The following is a 21,870-nucleotide window of genomic DNA, read 5'->3' as shown; positions in this document are numbered from 1 at the left end:
TGCAGCGGGCTGAAAGCTGGCACGTTGCCACCCCGTATGGCCATTCTTAACACCACCCTCTGCTCGTTATACTGTCCACTGTTTACGGGTGATTTATTAGAATTGTTACACAAAGGACAAACAACACATCCTTAAATTGGTTACGAAATAAATGCATACAGGTGGATTCGTACCCAAGAACCTCACGTGAAAGACGAGACTCTGTAACCACTGTGCTACTCAAGAGCCACGTTTCAGCTCTACAAATATTGTTGTCTATATGTATTGATTGTTTAGAAACTGCAACTGCTTCATTTCATGGAAAACCTTACACAAGGTCACATGTCGCATTTGAAGAAAATGCGTTCGTTACGCTTGAAAGGTGACATTTTTATAGATGCAATAACAGTTTTCAACGGTAGCGAACGTGCGAACATCTTTGGTATAGGGTGTTAATTTCTATTATTTTTTATTTCTTTGCACACACCCTTACTATTGGGTGTTTTGAGTAAAACGGTTCTAATAGCTATAATGAAGGAGTAAAGTGAGGAAACAACCCTTTAACATCATTAAGGGTTTAAAGTGTTTTCCTAGATCAATTAGCGTGTTCCACAAGTTTTGACCTTCGGAATCTAGCGTACGATAGCTATAGGTTACGATTGCGCCTAAAAATTGGTGCATGCCTCTTTCGAAAGAATCGGTCATAACGGGAAAATGAAACGCGTGTTCTGAGAACCAGCGGGCAGCTTCGTTGTACATACAAGCACACTAGCCCATTATATACGCAGCCTTTTACGGGTAACGCAATGGCAGTGATAGCATGTGCGTGAGGCCTGTGGTTTTGCCCAGTATAAATAGCACCCCAGAGAATACCAAAGTGTCAGGTGAATCCGACGCGACGATCAGTCCGTACGCGGCAAGAGTGCGTGGTTAGAGCTCCGGCGGCATCACCCATTCGCCCATACATGTGTTCGAAGCTGAGCTACCGCGGCGTCCCCTACCGGGAAAGCCGTCGCCCATAGGCGCCAAGTTTCACAGGAAAACACTTCCAGCATAGCCATATTTACTAAGTACCCTTACTACTCTTTTGTTACTAAATTCTCCAGTTTAACGTGCCAAAACCGCGATATGATTATGAGGCACGCCGTAGCGGGCGACTCCGGGTTAATTTGGCCACGTGGGATGCTTTAACGCGCACCCAATGCACGGTGCCACGGGCGTTTTATGCGAAGCATATTACGAGAGCTCAACCCAGCTTCTCAGGCGCGGCGGTGTCGCCTTCAATACCACGTGACACCGTGACGTCACGACAGAGGAGAAACGGGGCTCCAACTCGCGCCGGTATATAAGCAGCTGCGCTTGCCTCTGCTAGACACTCACGAGGTGAAATGCCTCCTGGAGACAGAGCTGCTCGTTGGAATGAGAAGCGAAGGTTGCGGCGTGCTACAGAGACTGATTTTTTAGGTGGCTTTGGCTCAACTCTTGCAAGATGGGCTGGATGGGAATCGAACCAGGGTCTCCGGAGTGTGAGACGGAGGCGCTACCACTGAGCCACGAGTACGATGCTTCAAAGCGGTACAAAAGCGCCTCTAGTTAATGCGGTGTTGCCTTAGAAACGAGCTGTTTCTAAGGCTCAGGCGTGCATCGCTTGCTCAGGCGCACATTTCGTTGCCGCGCCGAACGCTGCGTTGCTCGACGCTCACCGCGTCCAATGCGGGGCGCGTAGTCGCTGCGCCGTAGCCCATTGTCTTACACCCCTTGGCGGGTCGACGGGAACGCTATCGCGTTCCACTCTTGAAGGCGAAGCAGAGTAACGCATGAGTTGTTTCTTCGTCTAGCCGAACCAAATATAGCCAAGCAGCAGCAGTTCACCAGGCTAAACAGTGGTTCAACAACTAAAATAAAGGCTAGTATGCTTCGCATCCTGGGCTTAACCTTAGCTAAGCCACAGCCATTTTTTGCATTTCTCCCCTATATTGCGACCGCCACAGCCGGGATTTGATTGGGCGCCCTATAGGGCTTAGCAGCGCATAGTCAAAACCACTAAGCCACCCCCGCAGCTTTTACTACCTTTCTAGGTGTCCATAGTGCCCGGCGTACTGTCCACAAATTTACTCAGTGATAAAATACACAGTAGCTAAATATCCTCATTGCAAGAAATACACGCCTTGTAGAGCACAATTCATTTATTAAACCAAACCTTTCTAATGTTTGTATGCCTACTATCCTAACGATCAGGTAAGCAAAATATCACCATCTCTTGGATCTTGGTGATGGTGATTGCATGACGCACGTACACAGCATGGAGCGATTTTCAGTGGGTCGCAGCGTGAAACAATGTCGCGTTAAAAAGAAGTCCACACATTTCTAAAGACGAGGAAAACGAGGATTATCTCTGGTCCCCTGCAGTGGTTTCGCCAAACGCAGGAACGGACACGCAGCCGCCTGGTAGGAAAGTCACCGCTGGCATTGGCATCACATCGGCCTATAGCACTCGGCAGCTGTGTCTGGAAGCTCGTGGAACGAATGATCCTCATGCGTCTCGAATGGTACCTTGAACTTCACAAAATTTACCCGGACTAATGGAGGAATTGTGACGAAGCCGTTCATGGATTAAGCAGCAGGTGTCCTATGAGGCTGAAAAGCCGGCACTGTCCCCAACGATTGGTACCAAATATATGAGACCTCATGAGCGTCTTGTATGGCGTAAATAGGAACAAAAAAGATAGTAAACAGTATAAGAACGTTCGTTAGTAGTAGGTATGGGTAAATAATGTAAAATAAAGTGGACTGAAATGAATTAGAGGGAAGTAATGTGAATTAAAGTTATAAAAGAAGAACTCAGCCTCTTGCGTGGGCCGCGATGCAGTGGAGGCGAGTGACATCTTGAAATGTTGCAAGGAACCGGGCGTGCCGCTTCGTGTCCAAGACTTGCGGACACCGTGGCCGGTATATGAATGGTAGAAACGCTAAAAAAAAGGGGTGCGTTTGAGTTTCTATGTAAAATAATTATGTTTTTTTCGTATGTTCAAATTACCATCTGACAGTGTCATGTCTGTTGGTTGTGTATAAGTCGTACGATTTTGAGAAATTCAATTCTTTCAGTAACTTCTTTGTGGTACACGGAGGGTCTGCGTGGTTGCGTATGCGTGGTTGGGTTTGCATGGGTAGAATACTTTTTGCCAGAACGATGGTCGACACAGGACGCCAACGCCGGATGCGGGGCGCCGACCCTGGATTTTCAGCGATACGACACTCTTCACCGCTATCACTTTAAAAGTTCGAGTAAGGCGACTTAAGGAGGAGTAAAACAATATAAGGTGATGTAAAGTGAATTAACGTGAAATAAAGTCGATTAAGAAGGTTTAAAGTGAATAAATGTTGGTACAAATTAGAGCAAGATGTATTAACGTAGATTAAGATGGATAAAAGGTGATTAAGATAGCTACAAATTAGAGTAAGGTGGATTAAAGCATATTAACGTCGAATACGGTTGGAAGAAATTAGAGCAAAGTGAAGTAAGGCAAAGGTTTGAAGGACATGTGAAAAAGTATGACGCCATGTATCATGGACATAACAATTAATTATAGAATTCACTATGCTTTCGCATTCAAATCCCGCGAGGATATTTAAGTGTCTGTCATCTTTTTTTGTGAAGCAGTAACCACTCTATAGCACTCTTTTCCTATTCGTTAAGAAAAGGAAGCAAAAAGTAAGTACTTGTTTGAGCGAGTATGAAATAAAACTTATTTACTCGTCGGTGAATTTACTACAGTGGTATGCAATCGCTGAAGTATAACGTATTGGGCATGGAAGCAAACGAACAAGAAGACATGATATGTTTGGTCAAAGAGGAAGTTGATTTAATCTTTTATATATATATATATATATATATATATATATATGTATGTATATATATCAATGTTAGACAAAATGAGTCACAATATAGCTATACACAATCACATAGCTATGCAGCAGACACTTTGCAAATTGTTTTTTTTTTCTGTCAAGGTGTTTCATCCCTATACCATTTATATACAACACTATACACTTGTACACAATTTGTATCGAACTTCTTGCAAATTACATTTATTGTTTTTCATTCTTATTATATATTTTCGTTTTGTAAGTTTGTTTCTATCTTGTTCAGTGCCGTATTAATGGCACTTAATGTCTACCTTACATTATCGTGAAAAATTTGTGCCAGCCCAGTAGAAAATACGCTTCCCGTCTTTCTATAGAAAAAACAACCTTCTATAGAAAAAACAAGATTTTTGACATGGCGCGTGCTCTTTTGAGCTTTCTTTTAGTTCATTGTGGCTGTTTAGTGGCTTCGGTGTTGCGCTGCTAACCACGAGGTCGCGCGGTCAAATCCAGGCCACGATGGCCGTACTTCGATGGGGGTGAAATGCAAATAACACCCATGTGCTTAGATTTAAGTGCACGTTAAAGAACCCCAGGTGGTCAAAATTAATCCCGAATCCCCCACTACGGCGTGCCTCATAATAAGATCGGGGTTTTGACACGTAAAATCTTATAACTTTTTCGGCTTTAAGTTTGCTTTCTACTGCTACATTCCTCCTTTCCAAATGACAACCGCTGTGCATGAAATAACTAAGTTCTCAAACAAGTTCTCTGCGGGTAGGCACTTAATGTCGGTACATGAAATCGTAACAAGAAGAGATAGTAACTAGGGCAGAACGCTTGTATCTGCATTTGTCGTGCAAATGCTGTTCGATGTGTATCCTCGCGTCACTGGTTTTACGGAAAAGGATGAGTGCATGCAATCTATTTAGTACCACTGGTATCTTTACTTTGCCTTTGACAATGAATAAACTCGCCAATAACAACGAGCTTTTATTTTTCATTGAGCCTAACGTTTACCTCAGCCGAACAAAAGCACTTGAAGTGTGAGCGGACTCGAGCTGGTGAGGCTCTTTCACCAGCGTTGACTTCACCATTGCTGGTAAAAAGCTGTGGGGCTTCCACTCCAGAAGACTTAAGACAGATGTGGGAGCTTTCCTTTAGTTACGTTACACCACTTTGCTTCGTCTAAATCTGTTTTGTCCTTGGTCTGTCGTTTGGGTGAAAGTGCGACTTTTTTTTTTGTTATCGTGTTCAGCTGCCGCGAGGGTTACCTGCGTTCTCTTAAAGTGCCTTGTGCATCATCTCGTCGAAAGTGCGCCCCGTCCTAGCTTAGCCAAGCAATAATGCATGCAGTCGTCACTAAAACTACGTATGATATTTATTTATTAGACAACTTCCACGCATAGGAATTTACAGGACTTAAAGGAATTTCTGACGCAGAAGTGGCCCACGTAATTAGGCGAAAGTTCATATGGCGGCTGAAACTGTTTCAGAACACGTTGCTGAAAGGACAAGTGACAGAATATTGATCAAGTAATGAGGCACAGAGAGTCAGTTAAAGAATTAAGTTAGGAAACTGGTGGTGTCTAATCTACCGTTGTCACATGATATGTCAGTGTAAATGAATGAATCACAGCAAGCGAAACTGTTGCTGTGGCATCGTTGGTTCTCTAAAAAAAATTACTGCACGCCAGGTCTAAGGCTACAGACACTCAATCGTTGTATATACCAATGGGCATGTCTAGAAATGGGTGTTTGCGGCATAAGCATGCATGTGGCTGCAGTGTCAGTTTCAACACATACCAGAACCGGTCACGCTCAGTCAGGGTGCTAACGCAAGCAACAATGAATTCATATGTACGTTTAATTAGGCGTTTACTTCATTGTTTAGGGGCAGCGGTTCCGAGAGCTCGTGCGCGCGCTTAAGCGAATAGACACGTATTGCAACAGTCTGCCGTTGCAGCTTGACCCCCCCCCCCCCCCCCCCCTCCCCTTGCGCGACTTGAGCACTAAATACACGAAAGCGGCAGCTCAGCGAAGCGGCATCGGCGACTTATCGAGCGCAGTGTACGTATTAGGCACAGCGCTTTGTTTCCTTGGCGACGGAAGGTGGGCTACAAAGCCTCCCCGGCACGAAATTCTCAAAAACTCCCGCCCTAGCGCAGCCAAGAATAGCAGATATACCGCGGCGCTGTGCATTCATTAGCAGGGCATCGCGTTTGGGCCCTGCTAATGGTAGAATAACCGTTGATTTGCCGTTAAGTACCGTTGAATTACCGTTACCCCAACAGAGGAACCGCGCTTTTGGTTCCTACTCGGAACCAAAAGCGCGGCATGGAGGGCCTTGCTGGCCGGCGTCTCCGCAACGCTGCCTGGGCAGCCCGTCAGGCCCATAAGTGTGACAGTACATCAGAAGACCGCTGGCCGCACCATATTTCCACAGAAATGACACCCTTTCGTGGCTACTGCGTGGAGTAATAGAAGGTCTCCAGAGACGTGTAAAGCATTTGGCTTAAAGAATGCGACGAAGCCAAACGGAGTCGCGGTCGCGCCCTGCTCAATCGGCTCTAATAGAAATTGAATAGCGTATGTGTGGCGTGCTAATGGGGGGCTCTCGCATAACTTATATAGTTATCGTAGTTGGGCTGTGACGCTTATTCGGAAATTCTCGGATTGGCACTCGCAACTATGTGAGCGCTTCCTTGGGGGTCTTATGTCACTTCAGATTCTGTTCGACGAGAACCGAAGAGCTCGCACGGTGTTGTTCCGGTACCGGCGACTGCAGCGCGCTGTCAGAGCCAGGCAGGAGATCATCCTGTCGGCCGGTTCCATCGGCAGTGCACAGCTTCTGATGCTCTCTGGAGTCGGACCCCGTCTTCACCTTGAATCGCTTGGTGTAAGTGAGCTTTCTTTTGGCACATTCGACTTGTTGCTCTCTGGCACTGTAGATCGCTCTCGTGGGGGGATGTACGTTCGGGTGGTCGAAAGTGAGTGCTGGAAACACGTTCACCTGGTACGTTCAGAGTGCCGTTTCCCATCTCAGAGGAAATCGGAGGTGTTCTCGCCTTCCAACAGTAGCACGGCCGAGATCCGACAGACTTATGATCGCGGGGCTCCTTAGAATGCTCAGGGAGCCGCTGAACGCTTGCCCCAATGTTCAGAAACCTATTGGAGTAGTTGGTGTCGGATCCCGGTAGGAACCAGAGGAATGTCGCATTTGATTCATCTAGCAGAACGCTGCACAAACGTTGTTTCAAGAAGCTGCTGCACTTTGTTTGGACTCCACTATATTTTTGTTAGTAATCACGCTCGACCACACCAAAAAGATCAATGACGAAGAGAACCACTGCTAGAGAAGCAAACATCTCGTCGCAGCTAATGATCGTAGCTTGAAATTAAGCACATTGTTTCGTGGTTCTAGTGAACAAAAGCATGATGTAAAAGCAATAATGAATTAACAATTTTAGAGTGTGATAGGTGTGAGAACCTAAGAGGTAATAGCTAAAAGGGAAATTCTTTTCTTCTTTGAGTACTGATGATTCTTGCCCTACCTAAAGCATTTGGTTTCTAAAAGAAATAATATAAGAGCTCCAGCAAGTGTAGTGGTTGTGCAAGACAGGACTCGAGAAAACGAGGTTGCTGTGGGTGTGAATTGGTCAAAATGTAAGAAATGTTTATGTGCGCAGACTACATACACACTACGGAAGTCAATACGGTGGAAGTTAGATGTGAACAACGCCAGACCAATCGTCCTTTTCCACTACTTCACAGAAGCGACTACTGACATTATTCCTCGTACCATATGACCTCACCGCGAGGCAGAGCACCGTCTCGGCGCTAATTATACAGACGCCGAAAATTATGGTATGAGCCAGGAAAAATATATATCAGATCGTTGTAAGGATAACAGTGATGCACTGTCGAGCAGCACAGTTTGATAGTTTACGCCGGTAACCTGCTGTAAAGCGCGATATAATTTTTTTTCAAAAAGGCAGGCACGACGACAGGAAGTCTGTAGAAGGGGGATGGACCCGGGAGAGAAGCGGATGTGTCGTTGGCAGAGGCCGTAGCGGCCCCTCTGGGAGAACGTGCGCACATGTTCCAAGTGTCGCGCATATGTACGATTCGGCGACCCTTCTACACTGTTACTCGCTTTGAGGGCTAAAGTAGCAACGAAGCAACCGACCGAGCGAGCGAGTGTAGCGACCTTTCAATGTTTTACCAGCTTCTGCGTCACGACATCACGACCCGTACACCTCCTGGGACACGAAAACTACACTTACCTGAAAAAAAGCCAATAAAATAAATATTATTGAGGGTACTGAGAGGCCCGCTAGTATTCTTTCTAAGGTGTCGATGCCCACGGCGTTCATCTAATGGGAAAAAGAATGAAAGTCGATAATATCATGTTTGTGTTCCTTAAATCAGTCAAAGTCGCTTTTTCTGCCTGATTTTTGAGGACGCGGCTCTTAGCCGTAATCTACTTTGTATTTGCAGATTCCGGTGATAAGCGACATTCCCGTCGGCGAGAACTTGCAGGATCACATAGGTGGCGCGGGCATCAGCTTCATGATCAACGACTCTGTGTCCGTTGTCAGGAAGAGATTCAATCCGAAGACCGCCTTCGACTACTTCATCAAAGGACAAGGTAACGCTCCAATTGTGTGGGAGGAACTATCTTGTGTTTTCATAAGGAGAATCTTATGCTGCCTAAGCTGATTGGTCACAGTTGAACAAAGTTAGAGCAAAGATAGCCATGCATCAGATGGATGACGAAGAGAGCACTTGTCCTTTCTTTTTTTCTTTCAATCCTTTTAAAGAATAACAGCGGACCATTCATCAATTTTTGTAGAATATTTATTAGGAGACATATTTAGGACAAAAGTTGTGAATTGCCTGTGCAGTTATCTTATTTCTTTATCAGCGTCATGATTTCTGGGCAGCCAATCAGTGGTCAGTAAAAGAAAATTCGAATAATCTGCTGTTTCATTGCGAGTTCGGGATGTGGAAACGGTAGTGGTGTCCGGCGTTGTCTAACCAGCGAGCGCGGATCTGCATGGCACTAAACCTGTGTGTGGCCATGTAGAATATATATATATATATTAGAGCATCGCACGCGTAATGCGAAAACGTGGGATCGTTCCCCACGTGAGGCAAGTTGTTTTTTCAGCCACTTTCATTGCCATTAATTTATCCTTAATTTAATTATTAAGCACAAGTGATATCCCCTATGTTGTCCTTGGCGTCTTTGTTAGTTGGTTTCTCATGATATGATTAATGAAAACGGGGCCCCCCGGTTAACCCCCTTTTTTCTCGCTCATATATGTATTGTTACACACGAGGTGTTTAATGCGCAACCAGATGAATCTGGTTGATAGGCGCGTTTCGAAAGGTCCTGAGGCAGACCTCCTTGTCTGCGCGACAGCCGTGGATCATAACAGAGCTCGTGATATTTCCCCGCTGGCAGACGAAGCCCGCCGGGCGAGTCAGTCATCTCGTGCGTTGTAACGCCTCAGACGCGCGACGTGTGTCACTTCAACTTTGGCCAAGCGTCGTCCACTGCTCGTGAGACGCGCCATGCGATACTTGAGTGATATCATGAGGATGAATATGATGTATAAATGAATGTGTGGTGTTTATTGGCGCAAGGGCCAGGTATGGCCAAGGAGCGCCAAGCCAGTGTTGATGAGTTTGCAGTGGAGTTATGACTTCTATGATGTTGATGTGACGTGGCGGTAAAGGGGCCTTAAAAAATGGTCGCTCTAATGTGCATAAAGTCTATGTGTAATAAGATTATGGCAATGACAAAAGACGTGTACAATGAGCATTAAGGTGCATTGCGAAATAATGATACCATATAAAAATGCATAAGATTCTAAAATTACCTAGAGCACCACGGTTAGAGGCCTGCACAGCGATATTATGAGGAGGAATATGATTTATGGTGCTTGTCGAGGGAAGAATTGTGATGACATGGGTATACACCCATGTGTATCTATATTTAAAGATTCTGTACCTTTTTTGTCATAGTGGGACATACCAGCCCTTTCTGGAGGGTTGGCCAAGAATGGATAGATGCCCGTTGGTGCATACCGATTAGCCAAATCAAAGAAAATGAAGTAAATCAAAAAATCCCTTGAATAACTTGCATTACATTAGCACGCTGGCGTACTTTATACATGCCTCTGAGCCAAAATTATATAATCAATTTTTTTGTAAAAAATTATGGTCTTTGTTACTTAGAACAAAAGTGCGTTTTGTTGCATTGCTTCATTTGTCGGTCAGCATATGACATGGGCCCGTTCATTGCTACATGCATACGGTGGGCATATAATGTAGTTATCATCATCATCATTATCCTCATCATTATCGTCATCAGCCTATATTTATATTCACTGCCCCAGGGCGAAGCCTTCTGCCAACTCTCTCCAATTACCATTGTTTTGAGCAATCTAATCACAACTTTCCCCAGCAAATCTTCTAATTTCATCACCCCACCTAATTTCCTGCGGTCCTCGACTGCATTTCCCTTCCCTTGGCACCTTGTCATGTGGAACTACAAGTACATCAGCCGACATACTGACTTACAGCAGGAGACAGCAGCAAATCGGATAGGGTAAGCAAGAAATCCTTAAAAATGTGCAAAAAAATACATGAACGGCATTTACAAGTGAGATAAAGGTGCTGGTGCTGGAGTAGATAAGCTAGAGCTTGCCAATAATGACAATTTCCTGAAGGAATGAGCAAAGAAATCACCACTTCCTCTGGCGCCATATTTCATCAACTATCGAGCTGGCTGAATCCTCCAGGACATCCGTCTGCTGCAGGTCCCCTGACTGTACCCGGAGGCGTGGAAGGCATCGGTTTCATCCGCACCAAGTACAACGCGCGGCACTCTGACTGGCCTGACGTCGAAGTGCACTTCGTGTCGAGCACACCAGCCGCCGACGGAGGTCACACCATTCGCCGCGTCATGGGCATGACAGACGAGGTGCGTGGATTGCCGTTCGTATGTGCTGTGCAGTATCGATTCGGTGTGTCGTTCCCGCATTATAGAAGGTTCCTCTACTAAACACTCTACCTTGACTCTACCTCACTCTACTTAGCTGGCAGTGGCACCTTTCCACAGGAGATGAGCAAAACGAGAACAAGGGGAAAGCAGGAGCAAACGTTTCGACAAGTGGACTTGTCTTCTTCAAGGCGATATATGATTTCCTCGCCACAGTATGAACTGTGGCGAGAAAAGAATATGTCGCCTTGAAGACAAGTCCACTTGTCGAAACGTTGGCTATACTGTCGCATCTAGTCGCATCGTACTAGTCGCATCGAGCTGATTATTTTTCCCTTCGTTCATCTGCATCCGGGTCAGTTATTGGCATTTGCAGATCATCGTGGCCTAAAGTAACGTTGGGAATTTTGGGCTTGTGTTTGTATTTGAAAGACTGGCCGCAGGTGCCATTCTGAGAAGCGTGGGTCGTATTTCGATCGCTTGAAGTACGCAGAGAAGCTCGCTTGTCGTGTCTTTAGTGGATGTTAACTAACACTTGATTGATTGATTGCTTGATTGATTGATTGATTGATTGCTGGACTGATTGATTGAAGTTTGTCAGAAATTAATCTCGAGTCCTCTACTATGGCTTCCTTAGCGACCCACAGCACAATTTGAAGACGTTAATCCCGGTAATTTGATGTTAATTTAAAGATCAGATAGCTATACTCGATGGGGGCGAGACCTCGATAAGACATTTTAGCGCAAAACGGCATCCGCGTGAACTAATTATGAAGCGGGAGTAGGCAATATTCATGGCTTCAAGAACAGTACCTTCTCTTCTTCTGCCGCCTTGCGCAGCTCTTCGACCGTGTGTACCGGCCGTACCTGAACATGGATGGGTTCACTATGTACCCGGTGCTGCTGCGGCCAAAGTCCCGAGGATGGATCCGGCTACGATCCGCCGACGCGGAGGACTACCCGCTCATCAATCCTGGATACCTGACACGGATTGAAGACGTCCTTATCCTTGTGGAAGGTACGTGAGCTCAAGGGAACCGTAAGCTCTGAAATACGCGGAAGCGCTATCGTCCGTTAAGGAAGTGCGTATTTTACCGGGTGTTATTTTTTCGTCGTATCAGAGCCCATAAAAATCACGTGCAACAGATAAATAGCATAATTGTACTAGAGCAGTATTATTCGGAGAGACGGATATTTTAGTTGCAACAGAAACTTTAACACAATATTCGTTACTGAACAAAACGCAATAATCACATTTTTAACTTGTAAGTTTAGGGCACATAGCCAGGGAAAACGCGGGGAAGGCGGGAGATGGAAATTCAAGACGATGAGCAAAACGAGAACAAGGTGAAAGCAGGAGCCAACGTTTCGACAAGTGGACTTGTCTTCTTCAAGGTAACATATGCTTTCCTCGCCACAGCATATATAGGTGGGGTTCACATCTCCTATTTTATCCACTTTCTCTGCCTTCAAGTCTTTATGATAATAATCAAGGAAATTTATGAATATAGTTAGTGACAACAGTCGTTTTAAATTCAAGTGTGTGATGAAAGCCCCACCGAGTGTGTGTTTTCATACCCCCCGATGACTGTTGCAAAGGGTTAAACAATGTATTCGTGTCATTCTTTACAGCTACATTTCCGAGTGTTTGTCCCGACAGCTCGTTTGCTGACTACATTTCTATGAACTCTGTTCTTTTGGTGCTGTTTGTATTGCTAGTTTGATAAAAAAGATAAAGATATATTCCCTTGCAGGCGTTCATAACATATATTTCAAGTTCCTTAGAAACACTGTGACGTATTCTTTAATGCTGTCGCACATTTTTTTCTCAGTCACTAGAATCTTGCACCTTGTCTAATCGGTGGAAAGGAGGAAAGGTGGTCTGACTGTATAAATCAGATCCCCCGAACTCGGTGTCCTGGAGGTATCGGGGCTTGATAGGATGAAATGCGCTGTTTTTTGGTGTGCCTGCGCTTCCTACTGCCTTCTTTATTTCAAGCCGGTAGTTCCGTTCGGTGAGTAGTTTGCAAAGCGATTCTTCTCCGTTTCTTCAGGGGTTTGTAGTATCGAGGTCAGCGTGCGTGCTTGTTCATTCCCTGTAACGCCACTGGGCCTAGGAAGCCACTATCTCAGCTATCTATGCCTTCATCCTTCATCAGCTTAGCTTGTTGATGTATTCTTTGTGTAAGGAGTGTTACCTCACCAACTTATCCCAGTTCCTTTGGAGCTGTAGCAGAGTGGGTGCATAAGTGAATGACATATGTTTGCTGATTACTAATTAATCCTTCCACGTAGTGTAGTGCGTAATCAACTTACAGCATCTCCAAAGTAACTGGATCTTTGTGCTTTGGACGTTCATTGGAGACCTTCGCACTTTTGTGCACGCCAACTGTGCCCCAGTACTCAGTTACACCACTGTGTTCGTACTGCGATGATGCATCAGTGTACACGTGACGCGTGCTCACTTTGGAACAGCTTACATGCTGCACTTGAGCTGCCGTCAGCAGCTGTCGCTTAGCAGGATTGCGACGCGCCCGCTGCTTTCGGCGTTGCCTTTCCAGACTCGAGATTTTCTCTCCTGCGTGGTGCAAAGTACGGATCGTCATCATGCTCCAGATCTTTTGTGTCGGACGCCCGCTCACAAGCTGCGGACCTCTTCTGCTTTAGTGCGTCAGCGAAAGCTTTCACTTGGACGTACTGAATCAACATATTGGTTGGCGCCATCTTAAGGAGGCCGGTTTTTGCCTCATTGCGTCGCTCTTCGCGGCTTCCAGTTTTCGAGTTGTTAAAGGGAATCATTTGTCCCGCTGCATGGTCGAATGTGTGCAAAGCTGTTCGCTGCTTCACCGTGGTTCTACTCTGGGAGTGCACGCAGAAACTTCGTTTACACCAGTTCCCAAAGTGCATAACATAGAATTATTATCCATTTTGCTAAATATCGCATTGGTGTTCCTGTTAAATTCGCGCTTTTAAATGCACTGTTTAAGAATGCGCTTTGTTATCTTTAAATGCACTGTTTAAGAATGCGCTTTGGTATTTAAAGGAATTGTGAAGCAAACACAATATTCAAGATATGCGTTGCCATATTTTTCGACGAAGCACACTGGTGCTCTAGTTAAATTTGTGCAAGAATGAGTTTTAATAAACATGTCACACAAGGGACAATGCATATTGTCGGAAGTCTCACGGCGCCTATTTGAAAGTTGCTGTCAATTTCAAAATTTCAACATCAAAATTTTCTCATACCAAATTTTCTAATAGCAACTGAATTTGGCGCTATAAGCATGTGAAATTATATCTCTTAGCCCTTCAAAATATTTCTGTCATTATTTTCACTGGGAAAGTCACTAAACAACTACCTCTTCTTTAACTAAGATTTTGAGATATGCCGTCATCTATGGTACGTTTTATCTTTCCTGTCTAACGGTGTTTTCTGAAAATTTTTGTCATAATGATGCACAATTCATGTTTACGTAACTTCGCTTGGAGGTTTTTACCGTAATTCTGAGTTTCTACTTCTTGTTCTGAATTTCTGGTTTTGTTGGTAAGGCAACTGTATATTTGCAACCTTAGTACACTCTGTGTGGCTTGCATTAAGTTGAATATTTGTCTTACTTTAATTTTCATTTCGACAGTTTGTACAGAAGTTGCTAGTATAAATTATGTAGAGTGTGTACCGGTACGGTTGGTTTACCTTGAGACCATCTACTGCGTATTCTGTTCTTGTAACTCTGTTTTGTCAAACTGAAGTAAATCGGAACGAATGTTCAGACAACTTATGTACAATTGTTCGGTGAATAATTCTATCAAATGTTTCTATAAACGTAAGTATATATGCGTGACACTGCTTGGCAATCCTGTCTGAAAAAAAATATATATAGGGTGTAGTATTGCCCTTAATGTTCACTGGTTCGCATGAAATGTTCTCATGCCATCAAAGTTCACTTGTTCCCATAAAAAAGCGTACACGGTGCGGGGAACATAATGAATTGAAGCTTGCGTGTGAAGTTGTCCTTTCATATAACACCACTCCCATAACAAATGCACTTCTATGGGAGAGAAACGCTTACATCACAATCAGAGTCAGAATCGGTTTCATTGTGATGGTTAGAAAATGAGAAGATGTTAATATATAGAAGGAGGTCCCGAAGTCAGACTGGAATCTAAGCAAACAAAACAAACTAAACAAACTTTACAAATTAAAAGCTAAACCGTTACAAACTAAACATAATAAAACACAAATTACAGCAGTTTCAACAAATCGTTAACATGGAAGACTTACAAGTTTTAGTATGGATAGCATGACTGAAGAATTACATGTGCATGAATAAGTCATATCAAAAGCACTGTAGCATAATATTGTTGACGACTAATAAATTAACAGCGTAAGTGACTTGACGTATACAGTATAATTTGCAAACTCGTATATGTATGGCAAGGATATCAAACAGAAACCTAATGGTATGACAACGAAAATTACATGAAGGCACTCTGAAAGAATGGTTTGAAAGAATGGCTGAAGGAAGCATAATCATCATTATCAGCCTGTTTTATGTCCACTGCAGGACGAAGGCTTCTCTCTGCTATCTGCAATTACTCCTGCGCTGCATCAACCGATACCAAATAGCGCCTGCAAATTTCCAGATTTCATCACCCCACCTACATTAAAATTTTGCATTCATGCATTCATCCATTACCCCACCTAGTTTTCCGCAGCCGTTGACTGCGCATTCGTTCTCTTGGCATCCATCTTATAACCCTAATGGTCCTCCGGTTATCTAACCTACGCACTACATGGCCTGCTCAGCTCCATTTATTTTTCTTAATGTCAATTAGAATATCGGCTGTCCTCCTTTGCTCTCTGATCCATGCCGCTATCTTCCTGTCTCTTAACGTTACCGCTAGCATTCTTCGTTCCATCGCTGTTTGCGCGCTCCTTAACTTGTTCTCGATGTTCCTTGTCAGTCTCCAAGTTTCTGTTGCATATGATAGCATCGGTAGAGTGCATTGACTGTGCACCTTTCTTTTCAATGATTGTGCTAAGCCTCCAGTCAGGATTTGACAATACATGCCATATCCTCCAACCCATTTTTATTCTTCTGTACATTTCCTTGCCATGATCAGGGTCCCCTGTGAGTCATTGACGTAGGTAAACGTACTCCTTCACAGACTCTAGAGGCTGACTGGCGATCCTGAACTCTTGTTCTCTTCCCAGGCTATTGAGCATTATATTTGTGATCTTCAATCTCACTCTCGCAGTTTTCAGTTAAAGTCCTCATACATTTATTGTGACTCGTCTCCAGTGTTGCTGAACAGAACAATTTCAGCTGCAAACCGAAAGTTGTTGAGATATTCGCCGTCGATCATCACTCCTAAGCCTTCCCAGTTTAATAGCTTGAATACTTCTTCGAAGCATGAAGTGAATAGTACTGGATAGATTGTGTATCCTTGCCTGACCCATTTCTTGATGGGTATCTTTCCACTTTTCTTGTGGAGAATTAAGGTAGCTGTGGAATCTCTGTAGATATTTTCTAAGATATTCACGTAAGCTACCTGTACTTCTTGATTACGTAATACCTCTATGATTGCTGGTATCTCTACTGAATCAAATGCCTGTTCGTAATCTATGAGAGCCATATAGAAAAGCTGATTGTAATCTGCAGATTTCTCGATTTCTTGATTACCTGATTTATGACATTGATGTGTCCATTGTAGAGTATCCCTTCTTGAAGCCAGCCTGTTTCTTAGTTGACTGAAATCTATTGTTGCCCATATTTATTGGAAATTATCTTCGTGAATATTTTGTACAATACAGGAAGTATGTTGATGGGCCGATAACTTTTCAATTCTTTAACGTCTCCCTTTTTGTTGATTAGTATAATGATGGCATTCTTCCAGTTTCCATGAACCCTTGAAGTCTCGAACTGAGCTCACCTAGGATTAAAAGTATTGATATCCAGAAGGAACCCTGCGAAGAAAAAAAGTACTTAGCGTTGCAAATATCGTGTCGCTCCCGCCATGTTTATGCCACAACATGAGGAGAGCGCACAATAGCAAATATCAATTAATAGCTTAGATATTTTGGGGCACTGCGCACAAGATGAAGGAAAATTGTCTGATCAGCCTTTTATTCCGTTTATCTCCTTGACTGTGCCAGGCATGAAGCAGCTCATAGCGCTGGGATACTCGGAGCCTTTCCGCAAGTACGACGCGCACATCTTCGAGCCGGACTTCCCGGGCTGCGAGCGGTACGAGCCGTACTCGGACGAACACCTGGCGTGCATCGCTCGCACGTACACGGCTACCATCTACCATCCCAGCGGAACGTGCCGCATGGGACGCCCGGAGCTTCCCACTACGGTCGTAGACCCGCAACTCAGGTACGATGGAGTCCCGTGTACGATCGTGGTTATTCAGTGGCAACATCGTACGTCATGGCTCGAGGCTGCAAGCGTGATTTGTGATAGATGCCGCATTTCAGTAGAAGCGAAATGCAAGATCACCAAACTCCAAAACAAGATCGCGCCCTCTTGGGCAGATGATCTTCCACAAAACTATAACCGTCATGAATCATGCGTGTACTTCATCATTGTAATACTGCACGTCCCGGTATTTTTCAAGCAGGAACGACATGCCCTAGCTTCTACACGCTGACTTGGTTTCGGCGCGCTGGTTCTTGGCGTTTGGTTTAGGCAAGACGCATATGCAGAAACTGAAGCCCAGTTCACGATATGAAAGTCTGGTCTCGGGGCTTCTTACGTATTCAGTCGCCAAAGGAAGCAGAATAAATTGTGCCAACCTTCTTAACAGGCAGTCCCGTAGACTAGGGACGAAATGTCGAAGTTGATGATGTGCTAAGAGAACTACGGACGAACTAACGTACAGACAATGAGATGAAGCTATTAAACCGCAAAAGTTAGCAACCACAAGACTGGCGTACTCAATGTGGTACCAAGTTATTTCTAAGAACAAGCTTTTGCTCTTCAACTTATACCACTCGACATGTGGCGGTGAATATGACGATGGTGGTGCACGCAAATACAGCTATTTGCGTTTGATCTACTTGAGAGAAACCACAGGAGATTCTCTTGGCCATATATAGTAATTGCATTGATGGTAAATTTTGATGGGAGGTCACATTGGGTCTTGAAGATGCATAGATAACGCTGTTTGAGGGAATCCATGTGCACCTGTAGGAAAATGTTGCGCAATGAAGGCGCGGTAATTTACGAATGAAGGCAAAATGCTGTTGCTGCTATGGGCTGAATCGGAACACTGTTTCACGTGTTCTCGAGTCATTTATATTAAAATGATTACAATTACAATACTACCAACACGCCGCAACTCTGAGATACCATGTTTATCACAGAATACGCCTTGTCAAAAATAGTAGATACTATCTCATGACGATCTCCAAAGCGCATGGAAAAAGCTCTAAATGGCTTTTCTACCATGAGAGATTGTAGAAAATGCGAAAAGATACATTAATGATTTCTTGCCAGGTAATGATATAGGTCTAGGAGTTTATAACGCTGCAACCATATGTGAACCAATGAGGCACTGTGCTGTTTAAGGTCGGCGGGATGAATTATATTTCTCTTTCGGACGCTCTCTTTCGCAGGGTCAAAGGCGTGCTCGGTCTGCGGGTCGTGGATGCTTCCGTGTTTCCCGAGATCCCGTCGGGCAACACCAATGCCCCGGTCATCATGGTAGCGGAGAAGGCTTCCGATATGATCCGTCACTTTAGGCGGGTCACGTGGGGTACGAATTATTTGAACTGGTGGCTTTGGACACGAAGGTGACTACAAATTTGTGTCGTTACTTCAAAGCGAGGCGTTAGGTGGAGACCAAGTTCTTCTGAGCCTTTCTACAAACAACATTGTGTGTACGTTAAAGGTTCGTGCGCTTGCTGTGCCATATTATTTGTCTAGATGGGCCAGCCTTCGTTTGGCACACGGGAGCAAGTTCACAGCAAAGGTAGATAGGAATATATTTCCTTTCGTAGGCAACGACACGTATTGTTTCCTGCTTGCAAGAAAACTCAAGTGATACATGCTTAGCAAGCTTGTTGTGGGACACAAACCCTGGATGAAGGAGTTGGATGCAGGATACGCGTGAACAGATACTCCATTTCATATGCCCTCTATATGTAGCACTATGTATGAGGTTAGCTAGACCAAGCTAGACTGCTTTTTGGTTCGTTTATACAGAATATTATTGTGCTTGAAGTCTCTCTGGAAACACATCTATACTGACATCCTTTGAAAAATATCTGTCACTCATGTTTAGGACTCAGTTTTTATAACATAATATCACAGCGGTGTTCCTTTAAAGAAAACCGTTCTTAGTATTTTTTTCAGAAAGTTTCTTTGTGGCAAGATCAAAGCCTCTCCTTAGAACTAACAGTTAAAAATAGCTCCATAGCTACCAATGGTGTGTCTCCTTGCAATTGTGAATCTCAAGTGCAAACGGGAAACATTTGTGCTTTGGAGCTATGGGCTTATCCAGGGCATTCTAAGCAATTCGTCGATGCTGTGTTAACTCGAGGCTAGCATATTTCTAAGTTTTGCGCAACTGGCCACGTTACCCGGGACGCGAGAGCTATTTAAAGTGATGTGCTGCTCCCGTCACCTGCTGCATACGAGAAGTTGTAGTACGCAGACCCACAGCATAAGTACAATGCGTTGTACGAAATGGCAGGCGCAGAAAGCACAGGCAGAAGAGGGCTGAAAAGGGTAACACAATCGTTGGTGCCGGGGAATACGTCTGTTTCTTGTGTCCGTGTTTTGTGCCCTCGCCTTTCTGCATCAAAGTCAATACCAAGTTGCTCTGATTACTGTCGTTTATGAGAACAAGTTTCTGTCCCTGCCTCTAGGTAATCGTTCACTTCGTGCTCTGTAGAAAGCATAGTGCCATATTTAAAAGAAAAAAAAGAAACTCAAGACAGTCTTTACGTGATGGTCCTTGTCGAATCAGTGCTGGCGCTACTGGGAAATCCAACCGGCGAGTCATTGGTACGATGACGTGTGTCCGCATTCCCTCCACGTGTGCGCTTATATCGCCTGCACGAAGCCCATGAATCGAGTGTCTTGTGGTGTGGCGCCATAACAGAAAGTGAACAGACGAAGTGGAATAGTTTCTGTAAACTCACTCGACTTTGTCGGTAACATTATTCAGTGGAAGCTTGTATGTGCTTTCGGCATTCTGACAAAACACAGAACTACCAAGGATGGCGTTCCACTTTAGGGAGCGAGGAGTACAGAAATTAGGCACCATGGCAAAACACCTTTGCTTCAGAGTCTGGAACATGAGTACTTATAGTGGCGGCGCGTAGGGGTTCTTTAAGTACGTCCATGTTACCGTCCGGTAGGCAACTTCCACTGCCATGTTCAGTGTTACCATAAACCATCGCGTTGGTGAAATAAGAGAATTCAACGAAATGCATTACCACAGAAAAAGACACTTTCATGAGACGGTCCTGAGAAATAGGCGACTGGTCTCTTACGGAAATTTATCATCAGCGAGTGGTTTGATTGACACTTGTTAACAATGCGTTCTTGGATAAAGCGCATGTAAACGCTGAACGCATGACGATGCGCGCATTCGTATGATTTCATTGTGGTCATATTGTGCGTGCGCCCGAATCTGTAAATACACAAGTGTTCTTGTTCTCTCAAATAAATGGTTGCTATTAAATATCTGTTTTGTGTGGGCCTCTTCTCGAGCGTGTGTTTGTGTTTGTTTTTGCTCGTCATTTTCGAATTTTGTTAGTAGCGTTCTGGCAAAAGCAGCCAGAGGGCTGCTTACGTATGTCGGCGACGCGCACAATTTTGAAGACACAGTCTTCTTAGCTGACTTCACATGGGGTCGGCTTGTAATGAGATTTTGCTTGCAATGTAAAGAATTGCTTTGCAGTGGCTTGTAACAAGATTTGGAACAGGCGCCTGTTATTGACAATTTTGTATGGGAAGATGAAAAAAGGTCGATGTGTGGGCATGCTTATTAGGTGAGGCATTAAGTGGCGAAGGATAAAACCTACATGCAAGGAGCGTGTATTGTTTAGTGGCGTATGGGAAGGAAAAGAGACGTGGCTGGAAGCAGCCTACCTATGGACAGGAACTCGCAGCAGAGATAAATGAAGAATTCATTGATAATATAAGAAGAAGCAATAATAAAGTCTTCACAAAATCGGGCCAGGCGATATTAGTAGGATATATGAACGCGCACATGCAGGATTTAAATGGATATACTGATGACAATGATTCTGTATAGTCGGTGACAGCCTAAGAATTACAATGTTATATGTACACTGTCCAACAAGAGCAAATTTTTCATAGGAGCTCCAGCCAACTATAATGACATATTTACCCAACGTTAAGCGGTTTCGCGTATATAAAGCAGGTTTCTTCTCCGTACATATCGGTCATTGTGTCACTGGTTTGAGGATGAAACCTTCATGTTTAGCCACGTTTTATAGGAGATACGAATGTCACCGATCAGCCAAAGATAATATTTTAGCTTGATACAAGTAGCTTCTATTTTCTAATTAGCCTAATATTTACGTTAGCCGGTCAAAGCAATTAAGCTGTGGTCGGCGTCCAGCTGGTTCAGCTTTCTTTCAGAGGTGAAGAACAGGTGCACGGCATTTTTGTGAGTGGAGCTTCCTTATATATCTTAGGTTGTCACTGGCTATAGTGCAGGGTCGGTGCAATAAACAGAGATTTATAATAGTTGAAAGATGTAATAAGTGTAATGGACACGGCACGTCAGAATGGGGAAGTAGGCAGTAGAGTATGCACTTTTTGGGAGATATTTGGGGAAGACAAGGACGCAATAGAAAAACCAATAGCAGCAGAATATTTAAAAATTAAAGAAAAGCAAATAGCAGAGATCACAAAGGGCACATAGAAAAAATAGAGGCTTTGCCTACAGCAGTCTGGAATACAAGGAGCAGATAGACGTCATGCAGCAGGAGATAAGACAAACACAAGTGAAACATTGTTGGAGTGAAAGGA

At 44.2% G+C, this 21,870-nt stretch overlaps 1 protein-coding gene across 1 annotated transcript in view; it reads left to right on the top strand.

Annotated features, from left to right (window-relative positions):
- The window catches only part of LOC126544119 (L-sorbose 1-dehydrogenase-like), a 48,304-nt gene extending 27,751 nt beyond the window's left edge, over positions 1–20,553 (top strand). The window contains exons 6-11 of the mRNA XM_050191345.3: positions 6,572–6,742; positions 8,344–8,494; positions 10,674–10,837; positions 11,696–11,873; positions 17,013–17,235; positions 18,477–20,553. Of these exons, the coding sequence (XP_050047302.3) occupies positions 6,572–6,742; positions 8,344–8,494; positions 10,674–10,837; positions 11,696–11,873; positions 17,013–17,235; positions 18,477–18,657 (1,068 nt within the window). The 3' untranslated portion in view covers positions 18,658–20,553. The remainder of the gene's footprint in view (positions 1–6,571; positions 6,743–8,343; positions 8,495–10,673; positions 10,838–11,695; positions 11,874–17,012; positions 17,236–18,476) is intronic.
- The last annotated feature ends 1,317 nt before the right edge of the window (positions 20,554–21,870 follow it).

This window comes from Dermacentor andersoni, chromosome 10 (genome assembly GCF_023375885.2).
Source record: "Dermacentor andersoni chromosome 10, qqDerAnde1_hic_scaffold, whole genome shotgun sequence".
Taxonomy (NCBI): Eukaryota; Metazoa; Arthropoda; class Arachnida; order Ixodida; family Ixodidae; genus Dermacentor; species Dermacentor andersoni.
This window is presented reverse-complemented; position numbering and strand designations above follow the sequence as displayed.